This window comes from Chiroxiphia lanceolata, chromosome 1 (assembly GCF_009829145.1).
Source record: "Chiroxiphia lanceolata isolate bChiLan1 chromosome 1, bChiLan1.pri, whole genome shotgun sequence".
In the NCBI taxonomy this organism is placed as follows: Eukaryota; Metazoa; Chordata; class Aves; order Passeriformes; family Pipridae; genus Chiroxiphia; species Chiroxiphia lanceolata.
The window spans coordinates 155007270-155024165 of record NC_045637.1 but is presented as its reverse complement, the minus strand read 5'-3'; the positions used below and the strand labels follow the sequence as shown (position 1 = coordinate 155024165).

At 53.8% G+C, this 16896-nt stretch overlaps 1 protein-coding gene across 1 annotated transcript in view; it reads right to left on the bottom strand.

Annotated features, from left to right (window-relative positions):
- PTH1R (parathyroid hormone 1 receptor) overlaps positions 1 to 13382 on the bottom strand; it is a 105796-nt gene extending 92414 nt beyond the window's left edge. The window contains exon 1 of the mRNA XM_032681460.1: positions 12732 to 13382. Within this exon, the coding sequence (XP_032537351.1) occupies positions 12732 to 12806 (75 nt within the window). The 5' untranslated portion in view covers positions 12807 to 13382. The remainder of the gene's footprint in view (positions 1 to 12731) is intronic.
- Positions 13383 to 16896: the final 3514 nt, after the last annotated feature.

The window sequence follows — 16896 nt, the reverse complement described above, 5'->3', positions numbered from 1 at the left end:
GCAAGAAGCAAATGAACCCTGGGGCACGTTGGAATGGGGGATCCATGCTTTTTCCTGTGGGATGGCAGCATCCCTACGCTCCAGGTGCCCGTGGATCCTCCCCCATGGGTTCTCCCAGTGATCACTGGATGCCTCTCCTGCTGCAGGTTTGGAGGCACTGAAATTCCAGGAGGGATTACTGGAGGGAGTCACCTCCAGGGGAATGGAACCGGGAAAACTGGCACACCCCAGAATCATGGAATATCCTGAGCTGAAAGGAACCACCCAGTCCAACCCCTGGCCCTGCCCAGACACCCCAGCAATCCCCCCCTCCCATCCCTGAGGGTGTTGTCCAAACCCTCCTGGAGCTCTGGCAGCCTCGGGGCCGTGCCCATTCCCTGGGGAGCCTGGGCAGTGCCCAACCACCCTCTGGAAGGACACAGGGCTGGCACCTGGGCCCTGCCCCAGCTCTGGCTGTCCCATCTCCCCCTGAGATGACCCTCAGGTCACCCCTTGGCTTGGCCTCTCCGGGGAGCTCGGAGCCCTCATCCCGCCGGCAGTGCTGAGTCAGGAGAGCCAAGCCCAGCCTGCATCGACCCCCATGGAGATCCTGCTGTGCTCAGACCTGTTGGCACAGCCCCAGGCACAGATCCTCACCTGGGGGGGGTGGGGGGCAAAACAAGCTCTGACTGTCCCTTTTTTTCCCAGCTGAAAATTTCCCTTCCCCTGCTGCTCCACAAACCTGAGTCATCTTTGGCTGATGATAGAGTCAATCAGGAGCCCCCACAACAGCCTGATTTCCCACTTCCAGTCCTACAAAAGAGCTGCAAAAGGCTTTCAAAGCTCAATTTGTTGCTCACAGTGAAATTGTCAATGACAGAAGGGGTGGGAGGGCAAAACCAGCCTAAAAATTCGGGTGGGAGTGAGAAGCAAAAGCTTCACCTCCTGAACAATCTGCCTGAAACACCGGCACGAAATTCGCCCCAAATCTCAGAGATTCGGGGCTAATGGTTGGAGAATGGCCCCAAATCCACACTGGAACCCGGCCCTGTGCTGTGGTTTGAACATTCCAGCCTGCCAGGGTGTTCATCCCCCCCCAGGAGCACGAGTGACTCTCACCCCTCACGGAACCCCCCCGGATTGCTCCTGTTCCAGGGCTCTCCAGGAGCTCCTGAGCGTGGTTTGGAGATGCAGCTGGAAAGGGGGGGGGGGTTTGTCAGCTGATCCAGCTCAACTTGCAGAGCTCTCTCCCTTCCCATCCAGGACCAACATGTGCCGGTGGGGCTTCTCCAACTCCCCCTGTGTGTCCCGGTTTTCCTGCAGAGCCCTGCCTGCCCTCGGCTGAGCTTCCCTTGGATCTCCCTGCCTGCCCTCAGCTGAGCTTAGAATCATAGAATCATAGAATCATAGAATCATAGAATCATAGAATCATAGAATCACAGAATCACAGAATCAGCTGGGTTGGAAGGGACCTCAGAGATCATCAAGTCCAGCCCTTGATCCAACCCCGCCGTGGTTCCCAGCCCATGGCACTGATGCCACATCCAGTCTCAGCTTAAAAACCTCCAGGGATGGAGAATCCCCCACTTCCCTGGGCAGCCCATTCCAATGGCTGAGCACCCTCTCTGCAAAGAAATTCTTTCTAATCTCCAACCTAAACCTCCCCTGGCACAGCTGAAGACTGAGCCCTCTTGTCTTGCTGATGGTTGGGTGGGAAAAGAGACCAACCCCCCCTGGCTCCCCCCTCCTGTCAGGGAGTTGCAGAGAGTGAGGAGGTCTCCCCTGAGCCTCCTCTTCTCCAGGCTGAACAGCCCCAGCTCCCTCAGCCTCTCCTCATGGCAATTGTGCTCCAGTCCCTTCCCCAGCCTCGTTGCTCTCCTCTGGACCTGCTCCAGCCCCTCAATGTCCTTCCTGAGCTGAGGGTCCAGAACTGGACACAGCTTCCCTTGGCTCTCCCTGCCTGCACTCAGCTGTCCCAGGACCTGCCGAGCTCCTCCAGCAGAAGCCTCCACATCCCCCCAAGCTCCGTGGTTATGGCGAATCCCGGAGAAAACGCGATCCTGGGAACGGAACAGAGGGAAGGAACAACCCCAAACATTCCTGGTGGTGGTGGTGAAAGGCTGAGGGAGGAACTCCAGCCGTGCTGGAGATGGAGCTGGGATTCCACATGGGGATCCTGTGCTGGGATGCTCCCAGAGGGTTTAACAAGGCTCTGGTGGGACTCAGAGCTGGGCAGTGACACCCTCACTTGGACACACGCCCCCATTTCATCCCAGATCCCAGGGTTTTGTCCCAAATCCCATGTTTTTGTACAGCTGAGGGAATAAAACCTTGAGGCCCACCCAGCCCTATCCTGCTTTATCCCAATCCAGTGGCCAACCTGGATTAGCACAGGTGAAAATCATCCCTGTCAGAGAATTCCAGAATGGTTTGGATTGGAAAGGACCTTAAGGATCACCCAGTGCCACCGCCTGCCATGGGCAGGGATACCTTCCACTAGCCCAGGTTGCTCCAACCTGGCCTTGGACACTTCCAGGAATCCAGGGGCAGCTTCTCTGGGAAACCCATTCCAGGGCCTCACCACCTCAAAGGGAAGAATTCCTTCCATGTCTAAAACTCCTTTAGTTCAGTTTTATTCTGCTTTGGTCTGTTTACTGTCCTTTTTTTTCTGTTCCCTTTTTTCTTTCCATGGCCAGGTAAAAAATGAACAACCTCACCTTGGGCCTGGAGAGCTCCAAAAGTGACTTTAACTTGGAAATGCCTAAAAAAATCCAAGTGTGCTTTTGTATTTTCCATTTATCCAATTGAAATCTCTCTAAATCTGCACTCTTCCACCTTAAAGCTGTTATGACCATCTCCTCCCGGTCCCACCTCTTATCAGCTCCCTCCCACTTTTATTTTAGGGTGGTTTTTTTGCTGTGTTTTTATCGAGCTGAGTCAAATTGCAAACCCTGAAATAGCTGTAATGTTGTTTTATTGATCTCTCCCTCCGAGTGCTTTGGGACAAACGGGTCATTTCCTGCCCATCACTGGTGTCTCAGAGCCACTTTAGCTCTGATTGCTCAGCGTCTGAAAGGAGAAGTGCTTCGGGATGTGGGAGGGGAGGGGGAAAGTCGAGGGAACATTGAGGCAAAGGCAGGAAAAGCGGGATAGAGGGAAAGAGCACGGGAAGTTCACGGGAATCAGCCCGGAGTTCGCACTGGATTTCGGGGTTGGATTTGTATCTTTGCCTTAAATAAAAGCTCCCTCAGCAGGGGGAGGTGTCCCTGCCCGTGGCTGGACACTGGGTGGGCTTCCAAATCCACTCTGGGATTTTAGGATTCCGTGGAAAAAAAGGAAGCTCCCGGCTGTTTGCTCCCGGGTGATCTCAGGCGCGGCCGGATGGGTTTGGATTGGGAAGAGCAATTAATTAATTAATTAACTGCTGTGCAGGTCAGCCCATGTTTTCCTCCAGCTGAGCAGCCCCTGGCCCTGCTGTGTCACCAAAGGTGTGTTAGAGACCATTCCCAGGGCTTGGGGTGGAGAAATATCCCATTTTTCCGTGTCTGCCACCAGTCCCTTTCCCATCGCCGGCGCAGGGAACGGGCCCAGGGCTCTCTCCTGGGATGCTGCAATCCCTGGAGTCCTCAAATACAAACCAGGACAATCTCATAGGAACCAGGTGAATACAACAAGGTGATTAAATCATGGAATAATTTGGGATGGAAGGGACCTTTAAAGGCTGTGGAGCCCATCCCTCCTGTAACGAGCAGGGACATCAACTGGAGGACTTAATAGTGGTCTCGAACAGTTCCAAAGTCCCTGAAAGCCCTACCAAGTATCAGTAAAGGGATGATTTGTCCTCTTCTATGTGCCCAAGAGGTGGTAACTCCCAACCATCTGCTGCTCCTTAAAAAGTGCCTCATCACTCGACCCCAGCAGGTTTTTGTGTCACTCACTTTTCCTTTAAAACGTACAGAAATAAAAAAAAAAACCTCAAAGCGACAAAAAAAAATAAATAATCCCATTCAGGTCCACCAAGCCAAAGCTCAGGAGGGCAACAGAAGGTTTCCTGAGGACACCCAGTGACATTCAAACCTTTGCAGACGCAACTGCTCCTTGCTCTTGGTGTGGCAAGAGCCAGCAGATAGATCCCCGGGAATTCTCGGAGAGAGGGGAAGGGAGATAACATCGAGGAACCCTGATCAGCAACGGGGCAGCCATGTGGAAAAGCTGATAACCAGCCTGCTTTGCTGAGCCAGCAGCTCCTGCCCCACACACTGAGCTCAGAGGGCTTTGGGAGGAGGCCAAGGCTCCCCTGGGTGGGGGGGAACGAACCCTCGGGGTCGTCACGGGGGAAGGACTCGGGGACACCAAACCCCTTTGGACTTTGAAGGGTCAGAGAGGTGGGCTGGGGTGGGCTGGCTCTTGGCCAAGTCCTGCCTGGAGCAACATCTTCCTCCCTCTGGACGCAGGGAAATGGTTTGGTTGGAGCATCTGAGTGTCCCTGGAAGCCCCAGAGCAGGGAGCAGGTGAGAAGGTGGGGCTGGATGATCCTTCCCAGGTCCCTTCCAAGCCAAACCAGCCCAGGATTCCGTGGTACCAACACAGAGGGGCACCAGAACTCCCACCCACCCCTGTGCCCTCCCTGTTCCTCATGGAACAAGGGTGGGAAAAGCTCCAGAAATCCCTTCTGCAAATGCTCAGGGCTGGGGGAGGACAGAGTGTGAGGAGAGAGAGGGGCCTTGGTTTGCCATCAGGACCTGACCTTGCCTGGGCCAATTCTGAGTCTGTGCTGCTAAAGAAGGGCACTGGGTCCTGCCCTCTGGCCCTGAAGCCAAGTGGCACCAAACACCTCATGTCTACAAGTCTAAACTCATTTTCCCCCCCAAACCCAAGAGGGTGCTCATATCCAACCCCCCTGCCCCGGGTTATCCTGCACCACCACTTGGAACTGGGCAGGACTGCCCTGCTCAGACACAGACCCTGCCCAGTGTGCTCATATCCAACCCCCCTGACCTGGGTTATCCTGCACCACCACTTGGAACCGGGCAGGACTTCCCTGCTCAGACACAGACCCTGCCCAGAAGCCCCTGGATGGTGAGGCTGAAGGAGAGGAGGCTCAGAGGTATCACAGAGCCCTCTCTGGGCTCACGTTGCTCTCTCTGTGTGGATTTACTGCCAAAAAGTGGGAGGCACAACAGGGATGGGGTGTGGATCTGCCCCATGGAGGATTTGGGGGCTTTATTCCAGCAGGGCTCCCCCAGCCTTTGGGATGGGCTGTTCCTCTCCAAAAGGCTGAGAGCAGAGAGGTCTCTCTGTCTGTTAAACTCCTGCTGGGAGCGAAATTAGTAACAATTACAGCTTAAAAAAAAAAGGAAAAAAAACCCTAGAAAAATCTCTTCTTCTGACCAAAAGGATGAACTCAACAGGCTCAGCCTGTGTTAAAGTTTAGACATCCATGGAATCAGGGCAAACCTGCACATACTGGTGGCTCAGCCCTTCTTTTCCTGATCTCTCCCTCACACGCCTCAGGGATTCACCCAAACCTTCGCTTTGCAAACCTTTGCAGAATCCATTCCCTGACCCAGCTCAAAGCCTTCTCCTCGTTTATTTGCTCTTTTCCAGCTTGGGTTAGTTTTGGGAAGCTCGGGGAGCTGGATCAGCCCATGGAATGATAAGGAGGGAAGAAGGGAGATGGGAGCACAATCCCTGCGCTGCTAAAATGCCTCGAACCGGGAATGCTGGAGGGGTGAGAGGGAAAAGAGGCAGAGAAATCCCCTCTTTGCTCTGCTGGGTGATGGGAAAAACACGTGGACAGAAGGACAGAAGGACAGAAGATTTCACCAACCAACCCATCCCCTCAGAGCTGCGGGAGGGATCCGTGTCAGGAGCCCATCGGCCCGAAGTTTTCCTGCCTTGTAAATCAGCTTTCTGCAAGTCAGCCCAAGCTGAGCCTCTGAGGGGGAAAGGAAAACCCTAAAACACAGAGCCCCTCTAATCACTGGCAAGAGCCAGCCGGGCCTCAGTGGAAATAAAGGGATTAATGCCAAGCCAGGGCCATCAACACCAGCCCGGAGTGTTTTCTTCCCACGCCACGAGACAGCCGAGCTCAGTGTGACCCAGCAGGTATTTGCTGGCCGGGGTTCAGCCCCCGGGGATAATTTGTTTATGGCCACGTCACCGAAGATGCAACACAAAGCTCAGCTTTAGTCCTGCGAGCCCGGCTGAGGTTTGAGGTGTTCCGGGCCCAGACGGCAAATTACGTCCTGCGGGCCAAGGGATGAGGAGGGAGGAGGCAAATTCTCCACAGGTTTGATGAGGTCTAAACTTTAACACAGGCTGAGCCTGTTGAGTTCATCCTTTTGGTCAGGAGAAGAGATTTTTCTAGGGTTTTTTTTTCCTTTATTTTTTTTTTTTTAAGCTGTAATTGTTACTAATTTCGCTCCCAGCAGGAGTTTAACAGACAGAGAGACCTCTCTGCTCTCGGCCTTTTGGAGAGAAACAGCCCATCCCAAAGGCTGGGGGAGCCCTGCTGGCTTCTCCCTTTGATCCAGGGGTGGAGGGGAGGGGGTTTGGAGGGGCCAGGGCTCGAAGGTGACGCCTAAACACGTGTCCAACTTCATCCCAGTGTGGGATGAGGATGGAGCCACCCAGCAGCAGCAAGGGCCGGCTCACGGGAGGGGTTCAACTTGGAAGTGTCTCCAGTCCAACTCTGCTATTCCCTCCTCCTGGTCTTTAGGCACAAAGAAAATCCAAGGACTGCAGGGCTTGGCTGGAGCCACAGCTCTGCCACTGACTGCAGGGAGAGGGATCAGAAAATCATGGAATGGGTTGGGTTGGAAGGGACCTTAAAAGCCAGCTCATCCCACGGGCAGGGACACCTTCCACTGTCCCAGGTTGCTCCAGCCTGGCCTTGGACACTCCCAGTGCCAGGAGAGGGGTTTTACCCCCTCACCCCACATGGGGTGTTCAGGGACTGACCCGTCCAAGCTGGGATTTGGGCTTTCAGTGGGATGAGTTCTGTGTCTATGCCCCAAATAACTTCCCAAACTAGGGATGGATCCCAACGGAATTTGACGGATGGGCTCAGGGCTGCGTTTCCCAGAAGCATGGAAATCCTGCAGCCAGGAGGGTCCCTCCTGAGCCCGGGGAGAGGTGACAGGAGATAAAGCTGTAGGACAACCCTGAGCCTCCCAGCATGGCTTTTCCAAGGGCTGGGAGCAGCAGCCCCAGCTGTCCCTGCCCGAGCTGCCTGGGGGGATCCCTGGGTGTGCAGACGCTCTGCCCCCGCCGGGATAATCCCCCTGAGCCCAAAACATCACCCCGGGGCTATTTCTAGGAGGCCACAACCCAAACAACAACTGCCAGGCCCCCAAAGCCGCCCCTCGGGTTTCATTTCCTCCAGCCTTGACCCCCCCCTTCGAGCACAAAGCCCAGCCTGCCCAGGCCAGGCTTACCATGGGCAGCTGGGCTCTTTTTTTTTTGGCTGGTGTGGGCTGAGCTGCCAGCCCAGGAGCTGCCCTGCTGCAAAGGCTTTGTTTGCTTTCTCTTCTCCCCCCGGGGTGTTTTATAGAGCAGGGATATCAGCGATCCCAAAGTACAACAACAACAATCCTGTCTCTCGTAAATACACGGGGCAGGGACGGGCACGTTCCCAAGCGTGTGGGGAGCAAAGAACATCTCAGACATTGTTTCCCTGCACTTGGAGCCTGCCTTGGGTTTAATGAAGTTACTGAACTACTTGGGATTTGTGGGATCTCTCTGTGGGATTATTTTCTTATCATTATTCTTTTTATTACGGGCTCTGCTCCGAGGAAGAATATTATTCTTTTTCCCTTCCAGCTGTAAATTATTTCACTTCCAGTCACTTCTGTTTCCTGATTTATGGGGATGTGGAGCTGATCAGAGGAATAAGAAACAAGACAAGGAACAAAACACCCGCCAGCACCTCCTTAACCCAGCTTTACTGCCTGAGCCTCAGTGTTGCTCTGGGGGGAATTTTCTGGTTTCTACTGGACTTTCCTGCCAGAGATTAACACCGGAGAATCCTGGAATGGTTTGGGTTGGAAAGGATCTTAAAAACCATCCAGTGCCACCCCCTGCCATGGGCAGGGACACCTTCCATTAGCCCTGGTTGCTCCAACCTGGCCTTGGACACTTCCAGGGATCCAGGGGCAGCCACAGCTTCTCTGGGCAACACCCCCGTGATGGGGTGGATGCAGCTCCCTTGGGACTTCCCTGCTTGTCCCTGCTTTGGGTTGTGACTGCAAGAAAGGGTTCCCAGTCCCTAAGGTTTGGGATTTGGATTTCTAGGGGGGTGTTGTATCTCCTCTGCAAAACCAGAGGGAAGTTCGAGCCCTGCCCAGGCAGCCTGAGTGGGGCCAGGGCTGGGGAACCACAGGAGGCAGCAAAAAAAGGCAAGGAGACCATCCTCCTGCCAGAATTTATCCCCCAAAATGCAGCCACCAAGTGCTGCTGAAAGGCAAGACTCCCCCTTTTTCTCCCATTTCATCCCCACTCCCGTTTCATCCCCTACTCCTGTTGTGCTCAGCCCATTTCAGCCCACTCAGCCTGGGACCTGCTCCCCAAACCTGAGCTGGTCTGGCCCAAAGCCCTGCAGAAGGCTGGTCAATTTATTATTATTATTATTATTATTATTATTATTATTATTATTATTATTCAGACTATCTCCCCCAGTGCCAGCTGGGTTGGGGGGTCCAGGCTGGGACTGGCAAAAGGAGGAAACAAAGTGAAAACCCAAAGGGTCAGCAGAGCAAACCACGGAGTTCTTGGCTGGGAGTGGGACACAGAATCACGGTATTTAATTGGAAAAGCCTTCGGGATCATTGAGTCCAACTGTTACTGACACAGGGAGGTTTTTCCACGAGGAGCAACCCCAGCACCTTTCAGATGAAGTCTCTGTGCCCACATCTCCTTTCTCCCGTGCTCTGCTGCTGCTGGACCCTCCTTTTAGAGCTCCTTTATTCCCAGTTTTCTCCTCAATCCCACGTTTTGCAGGGCTGGCTGGCCCAAGCCAGCCCAAAGAGCAGAATTAACCCAAATTTACACCCTCACCTTGTCAGATTTTGGGCACAAAGCACTCGATCCACGCGAAATCCCACTCCCTATTTGGGCAGGTGCTGCTCACACCATTCCTGGGGAAATGCTGGGGGAGGAATTCCCTGGGAATGGATTCCCAGGGGAGTTGGAGCAGAGCAGAGCTTCACCCAAGGCTTCCCCCCACCCCAAAAGCAGCCTCTGTCCCTCTCTCTGCCCCTCAGAGCTTGGGATGGGGACGCTGATCCCACAGGGATTGTGGGGCTCTGATTCCCCCCACACTGATCCCACAGGGATTGTGGGGCTTTGATTCCCCTGACACTTATCCCACAGGGATTGTGGGGCTCTGATTCCCCCAAAGCTGATCCCACAGGGATTGTGGGGCTCTGATTCCCCCCACACTGATCCCACAGGGATTGTGGTGCTCTGATTCCCCCCACACTGATCCCCCAGCGATTGTGGGGGTCTGATTCCCCCACACTGATCCCACAGGGATTGTGGGGCTCTGATTCCCACACTTTGAGCTCCCAAAGGACTCAATCCCACAGGGATTTTCCCTGTGTTTAACCTCCCCCCTGGTTTGCAGCCTCTGCAGGGTCCCCCAGCCCCTGTGCTGCAGAGCAGAGGTGCAGCTGCCAGAGCTGTCCCAGGGACGGGGCCAAAGGAATCCCTTCCCATCCCTGCTCCAGCACTATTCCTGCAAAAAAGGGCCTCCAGCCCTCTCCCTGCTGCCTGGCAGGAGGAATACCAGGAGTGACAGCTCCACATTTAGGGCTCCTCTTGCTCTGCCCCATCCCAGCATCACCAGCTCGGAGCTGCAACGTGACCGAGCCCAAAAGCTCCCAGAAAAGAGGGAATGAGGGAAGCAGGGTCATGGATCCCAAGGCTCCAGACTTCCCAGCCCAGACAGATGGATTGTGCCCTGGAGCTGCCTCTGTCTGCGGGAATCCTCCTGACTCCAACCCCACAACAGAGCTTTGCTTTGCAAGGCTCGGGTACCACTCTGAGCTCAGCCTAAAGCTGAGTCTAAATTAAGCCCTGGCTTCTTTGTCTTTCTGTTCTCACTCCCAGTGATTTTTTTGCTTGTTCATCCTAAGAGATGGTGCCTTTCTGGATGGCAGCACAGCCCTCAGACCCTCCAACCAAACACCCAGCACACACACGACCCTTCTTACATTATATCTACTGAGATGTATTCTCAAGGCTCAACTCTGTGTTCCCAAAATTCGTTTAAAAATCAAATTAGTCGGGGGAAGGCACAACAACAGCCCGAAAAAATCAGGTTCCAGGCACCCTGGAAGCTGTTGGACAGTGGGGTGATGTGGGGTTGACCTTCTTCTCCTGCCTCAGTGGATGCCAGGGGGGGACACACGACAGCTCTGCAGCTCCTGAATCATCAGGACAACTCTATAAACCTCCTGGCAAGTCCTTCTGCTGTCAAGAGTGGTTTGGAAAGCAAGGGAAGTGTCTGAAACATGAACTTCAGCCTGGGCCTAATTAAACTGCGGGGTTTTGAGCAGCAGGACCTTAAATCAGACCAGAAATCAGAGTCATAAAATCACAGAATATCCCGAGTTGGGAGGGACCCCCAAGGCTCAGCACGGCTGAGGGGCTCAGGCTTTTGGAAGTGCAGCAGTGCCAATAGTCCTGGGCTTTCCCAGCAGATTTCCTGGCTTCCCCGTCCCTCTGTGATTCCAGAAGAGCTGTTCCCAGTTTATGCCCAGGCCCAGCTCACCCAGTCGGGAGCCCCTGTCACCTCCCAGAGCTCCTGGGAAGAGCCCTTGGGATCCCAAAGTGCTCAAAAATAAAACATCCACTGGCAACATGAGGCTTTTGGCTCAGTGGCTGCTCCTCTGCACCTTCTGGAGGTACTGGGATGTGCTGGGATGTGCTGGGATGTGCTGGGATGTACTGGGATGTTCTGGGAGAGGGGGTTGAGCCAGGAGTGGCACTGGAGATGCACTTTGCAGCCTTGCCTGTGTTTTCTGTGTCCTGAATTTTCCTGAGCTCCAATCTGGCTCTTTTACCAACCTGATTTTCACCAGTGCCAACAGAGAAACCCAAAGCAGTGGGAAGGGCAGGAATTTTGGGATTTCCTTCAGCAGCAGGGCTGGAGAGGGGGGGAGCAGGTGCTGCAGGACCCACCCTGTCACCAATCACCCCAAAGTGGTCCCAGAGATGCTGCTCCCACCCCACAAAAGGAAGAGCCTCGACCATCACTAAAACCCCAACAAACCTCCAAGGGCTTCTTCCAGTTCTCCCAATTTTCCTTGGGCTCTGAGAGGTTTCTTTGGACCTTTGGCAGGGCTGGACTGACACAAAGATTGTTTTCCGAGGGGCTGCTTCTCCTCGTTGAGGAATTGTTTCCCACCAGCACAAGGCTGGAAGTGTGGGGGAAATCCTCCCTCCCAGACCTGCACAAGGTCCCAAAGAGTCCTTTCCAAAGCCAGGGAAAGGGTCCTTTCCAAACCCAGGGAAAGGGCCCAAGGTGGTGGATCCTGCAGGGTCAGGGAGGATCTGACTGGAACCAGGGGGGAAGGTGATCCCAATCCCTTTCAAACCCATCTCCATCCTCCTGGAGAGCAGACACTGCTTTAGGTGGTGGTTGTGCCCCTTCCTGCACCAGAAAACCTGGAGAAACGGGGATTCCAGGGATGGGAAAAGCGAGGGAAGCTCCTGGCACCTCAGGATGACCATCAAAAAAATCAATATCTGCTGGCTGGTTCCCCAGGACGTGTCCCAGCACTTCAGGAGGGCTTTGGACACCACCTGGGGCTGCACAGGAGGGTCTGGAGATCTCATCCCCTTCTCCATCACCACCAGCGAGGCAGTTTTGAGGGAATTTATCCCGTTTTCATCCCTTGGTGTGGGCAGGAACAGGTGAAAATGGTGCCAAGGAGCAAAGGGTTAATCCAACTTTCCTGGTCCTGAGTGGGAACTGAGGGTGAGACCTGCACTCTGAGGTCCTTCCCAAATTTAATCCCAAAGAAGAAGGCACTGTTTCACTGGGATTGAGGAGATTTGCAAGATAAGGAGATTAAATCAAAATTAAATGGTCTTGAGGGGGTGGAGAAGAAGAAGAAAAGGGGATGGGAAGGGGAAGAGAAGGGGAAAGGAAAAGGGAAGAGGAAGGGAAGGGGAAGAGAAAGGGAATGGAAGGGAAAAGGTGAGGGAAAAGGTAAGGGGAAAGGGGGAGAGGGAAGGGGAAGGGAAAAGGAATAGGGAAAAGGAAAACATGAAAGATAAATGAATAGAAATGAAAGAAGAAGAAAAGGTGAAAGAAAAATAAAAAGAATTAAGAGTAAAGAATATAAATAAAAAATAATTAAAAAGCAAAAGAAAAACTAGAAAAGAAAAGAAAAGAAAAAAAAAAGGAAAAAAGAAAAGTTGTCCTTTACCCACGGGGATCTTTAGATTATCCCCGGCCACCGTTGCCGGGTCCCTGTCAAACTGCCCACGTTCTGGCTTTTCCAAGTGATTCAAACTCCGGGGGGAAGCTCAGACATTTTAATTCCAGCTGCTGCTGCTGCTGCCGCTGCCGCCGCGGCACAACCCCGGAGCCCGAGCGCGCAGACGGCGCCTGCCAGCGAAACAACCACCGGGGCTGCGAGAAAACCACCCCCCGGCAGCGAGAAAACCACTGCCCGGCCAAGGGGAGCGGGGGCAGAGGAACCTCCAGCACATCCCGAAACGCGGAGAAAAGCGGGACTCACCAGCGCGTAGACCGAGCTGAGCACGGAGCAGCAGAGGATCAAACCCAGGCTGTGATAAAGCAGATATGATCCCATATCCAAGGGGCTCCTGCCAGCATCCAGGCTCGCTCAGGGAAGCGGGAGGACGGGAGCTCTTCCAGCGCAGCTGATTCCTCCTTCTCCTTCTTCTCCTTCTCCTTCTTCCCTCCCGCCCCCCCCCCTCGCCGCCCCCTCCAGAATTTTGTCGGGTCGTTTGTTCGCTTCCAGAGGTTTTGGGGGGGTTTGGGGGTGGGTTTGGTTGGTTGTTTTTTTTTTTTTTTGGGTGTGGGTTTTTTGGTTGTTTTTTGGGTTTTTTTTTCAGCCAGAAAGGCACACGAGGAGGGCGGCCGGTCCTTTGCTCCGTTTTCTCATGGTTGGATGGGCGGGAAGCTCCCAAAAAGCGGCCGAGGAGCCCATGGAGAAGGGGAAGGGGGGAGCGGGATCCGCTCAGCGCCGCAGCCGCCGGGGCCGCCGCTGCTCCGCGGGCATCTGCGGGAGAACGGCAAAAATCACATCCATATGGGCCCCGCCGCTCCGCCGCTGCCCTTTTATGAGGCAGTGGGAAGTTCAAATCATTTCTTTGTCGAACGCAAACACACAGAAAGAGGGAGCGAGAGAGAGAGAGAGGGAGGGAGGGAGGGAGGAGGGAGAGAGGGAGGAGGGAAGGAGGCGGCGAGGGAGGGGTGGGAGGTTCAGAGGGTGGGGGAAGCTTCAACCACCGCTTTATTTTTAGCCCCAGTAATTTTATCTTGGAGCTTTCGGACGAGTTTTCACCGGGGAGGGAGGGGGGAAAAAAAAACCCCTCACCCCAGACTCTCCCCCCCCCCCCTCTCTCCCACCCCTTTATGTTTTTTCTCTCGCGTGCAAGTGAATCCCAAAGTTCCCCAAAAACGCCAAAAACTTGGAAAATCTTGGCGCTCCGCAATTACCTTTTCTCCAACAGCGGGACTCGGGGTGGGTGGAAAAGGGGGGGTTTGCTCGGATATCCCGGCGCGGTGCAGCTCCACAATAGGTTTATTCTGCCGGCCTTCCAGGTCGCGGTGAATTTTAGGGATAAATCGGGAATATTTTTGCCTCTCTCTCCCTCTCCGGCTCCGAGGAGCTGCGGTTTCAAAAAGCCGATTGAGCGCGGCGTGAAAGCGTGGGGTGAAAATCGCTCCCCCTTCTCTGCCACCCCTTTTACGTCGTTTATTTTAGCTTTTTTTTTTTTTCTTGAGTTTTTTTGAGCTTCCCCCCCCCCCCCCGCTGCAAAAGCGCTTTGCGCTCACTCGGTGCTCTGAAATCCTCGGGGTTGGGGTTAATTATTATTATTATTATTATTATTATTATTATTATTATTATTATTATTATTATTATATTTTGATTTTTTTTTTCCACTCGCATGGGCACGGAATTCTCTGTCCTATCCCGGGAGGAGCCTCTTGAAAACCCGGGAAGGGGGGTTTGGAACTCCCGGAGTTGAGCCCCCCGAGCCCCTCGGAGCCCATCAAGTCTCCTTTCCCCCCCCTTTTCTCCCAGCCTGGATTTCCCCGCTTTTCCCGAATTTCAGAGCGTGCATTTTACACCCAGCTCCGCCAGGAAGTTTCATTCATAAAACCACGCGGCGAAAGAAGTGAAATTAGAAAATTAAAACACAGCTCCCCCCACCAAGCCGAGCTGTTGGGGGGGGGGCGTTATTTAGGAACTAAAAGCGGGATCCGGGATCCATCCCCTTATCATTTTTCCATCGTGGGAGGAGAACCCAGGAGGGGAGGGGGCTAAAAACCCTCCCAAGGATGCACCCACACAGACCTCCGGGTTCACTCACTGGGGCGCTTTAGAAAATCAACTCAGGGGGTGTTTGTTGCTTTTTTTATCCTGCTTTTCCCCCCTGTTTTATTTCCCCCTTTCCTCGCAGAAGCAGCGGATATTTAGGAGCTGAAGGCAGCGCGGAGAGCAAAAAAAAAAAAAAAAAAAAAAAATCAATCCCAAACTCCCTCCTCTCTGGATCTATCAGGGAGCAGACGGTAAAAACATCAAGTTTTTTCGCCGAGTGGAGCAGTGTGAGCATTTCTGGCTGATTTTTCGGAGCGAAGAAAAAAAAAAAAAAAGAAGAGAGAGAGAAAAAAAAAAAAAAAAAAAAAAAACCCCGAACTCTACAGTCGGTTTGTCGCTGGCTTTTTTTTTTTTTTTTGAGCCCTTTTTTTTATTTTTTTTTTTTTCACAGCCCCATGGCTGTGAATAGGTGCCTTCAGCTGATTTTATGAAAAGGGGCTCTTTCCAAGGCTAAGGTAGAGTAGGGCTTCCTGTGAAAGAGAGAGAGAGAGAGGGAGAGAGGGGAAGGGAAAAAAAAAATTGTGCTCTTGATGCAATCTTTTCCTCCTCCTCCTCCTTCTTCCAAACCCTCTCCCTTCCAGTCCCAGTGGATCTTCCCGGGGAGAGGGGCAGGTATAAAATTCCCCCCACCCTCCTTTAGTGGTATCCAGCCCGGGACAGATGGATTGGGAAGCAGAGGGTCGGTCCCGCGTCCCTCCCACCCCTTTCCCACCCCCTTCCCACCCCTTTCCCTCCAGCGAGGCGGTGCTTGGGGAGAGGGGGATGGAGGATGCTGAGGGGGGGGTGTGTGTTTAAAAGCCCTAAACCCGATCCCAGCCCACCCCGTTCCCCAAGTTTAATCCCAAATCTGCTTTTCAGGCTCTTGCGGGAGGGATTGAAACGCTCTTTATTAGGGAGAGGGGCTCGGGAAGGAAGGGGGGGGAACGCTGGGAGGGATTCCTTTGGGAATCTCCGGGCAGGTATTTCCACCTCGGCCGGGCTTTGTCGCGGGATCTGGCTCCTTTCTGCTCGCTGGGGCTGGGGGAGCCGCTGTCCCCAGGGGTCCCCAACATCTGTGTGTGTTTAAATGTGGGGCAGACTGAGCAAATATGTACTCAGGGCTCTGCAGGCACTCGGAGAAGGAGAGAGGGGGGCGGAAAAAAATCCACTGCGAAGTTTCAGGGGCCCCATGGCAGCTCCTGTGCCGGGTCTTTTCTTGGAGAGAGAGGGGGAAAGCAGGAGAAACCCTCATATATACGTGTATATTTATAAAATAAGCCCTGTTTTATAAATAAGGTACATAAATGCCCCTGCCAGGGGGAGGTGGTGGGAATAAAGCAGGACCTGGTGTTCAGGGGGTGGCCACAGCCAGGCTTTGGTCCCCCATCTGTATCCAGCCAGTCCTCAGGGTACAGAACTGGATTTGGGATCCTCTGAGCTGCTGTTTCTCCCTCAGATCCTTTCCTGTGAAAGGCAGGTACACCCTGACCTGCTGAGGCTGCCCAGGGAGGGGGTTGTTCCCAGTTTAACCCTCGCACGAGGAGCTCGGGGCAGAAATCTGCCTCTGACCCCGACCCCCAGAGATTTGGGGTCCTCTTTCCCCACACCCTAAATGAACTCCCACCTCAGGACTCCCAAATCCAAACCCACCCCCCTGCCAGGCGTGGGAATGATCCATTCCTCCCTGCCTGCTCCCTTCTGGGAAGGTAGGAATTGCAGTTCTCTGGGAGGCTGAGCTCCAAATGCACGGCAGCAAAGGCTAAAGGGGGGATTTTCCAACCCTCCTCTCAACCCTTCAGTTCACAGGAATTAAAGTTTTCCCAGCTCAGCGTCGCTCCTGGAGGTTTTTGCCACTGTTGTGGATGAGCTCAGATCCACAGGAGGGGTTTCCTTGGATTCCACCCTGCTCAGCTCATCTCCCTCTCTGGCCTCTGGGAAGAGCAGGAATGCAGGGCCAGGACTGGAGGGAGGGTTGGGATATCCCCTAAAATCACAGGGAGTCATTGTCCAGGACACCTTCACCACTCCCATGATCCCAAAACAACCTCTCCAGCCCTTTCTCTACATGAAAAGGTCCCTCTTTGACCCCCGAGGGGCAGAAAATCCAACCCTGCAGCTTTCGGCCTTTCCAGCCTCGGGAACTGGGATTTATCCAAGGCCTTTGGTTTGGAGCAGGTGCTGCAGGAAACGATTCTGTCATCTCCCACCACCCCCAAACACTGCAGCTGAACCAGAGGAGCTTTTTTTTTGAGCTGAATTATTCAGCCTGTCCTGTTTTTATTTGGGATGATGCATCCCAATGTGTGTGTGAGGTCCCTACTTGGAAGCCTTCCCGCTGGAAAACTCCATTCCC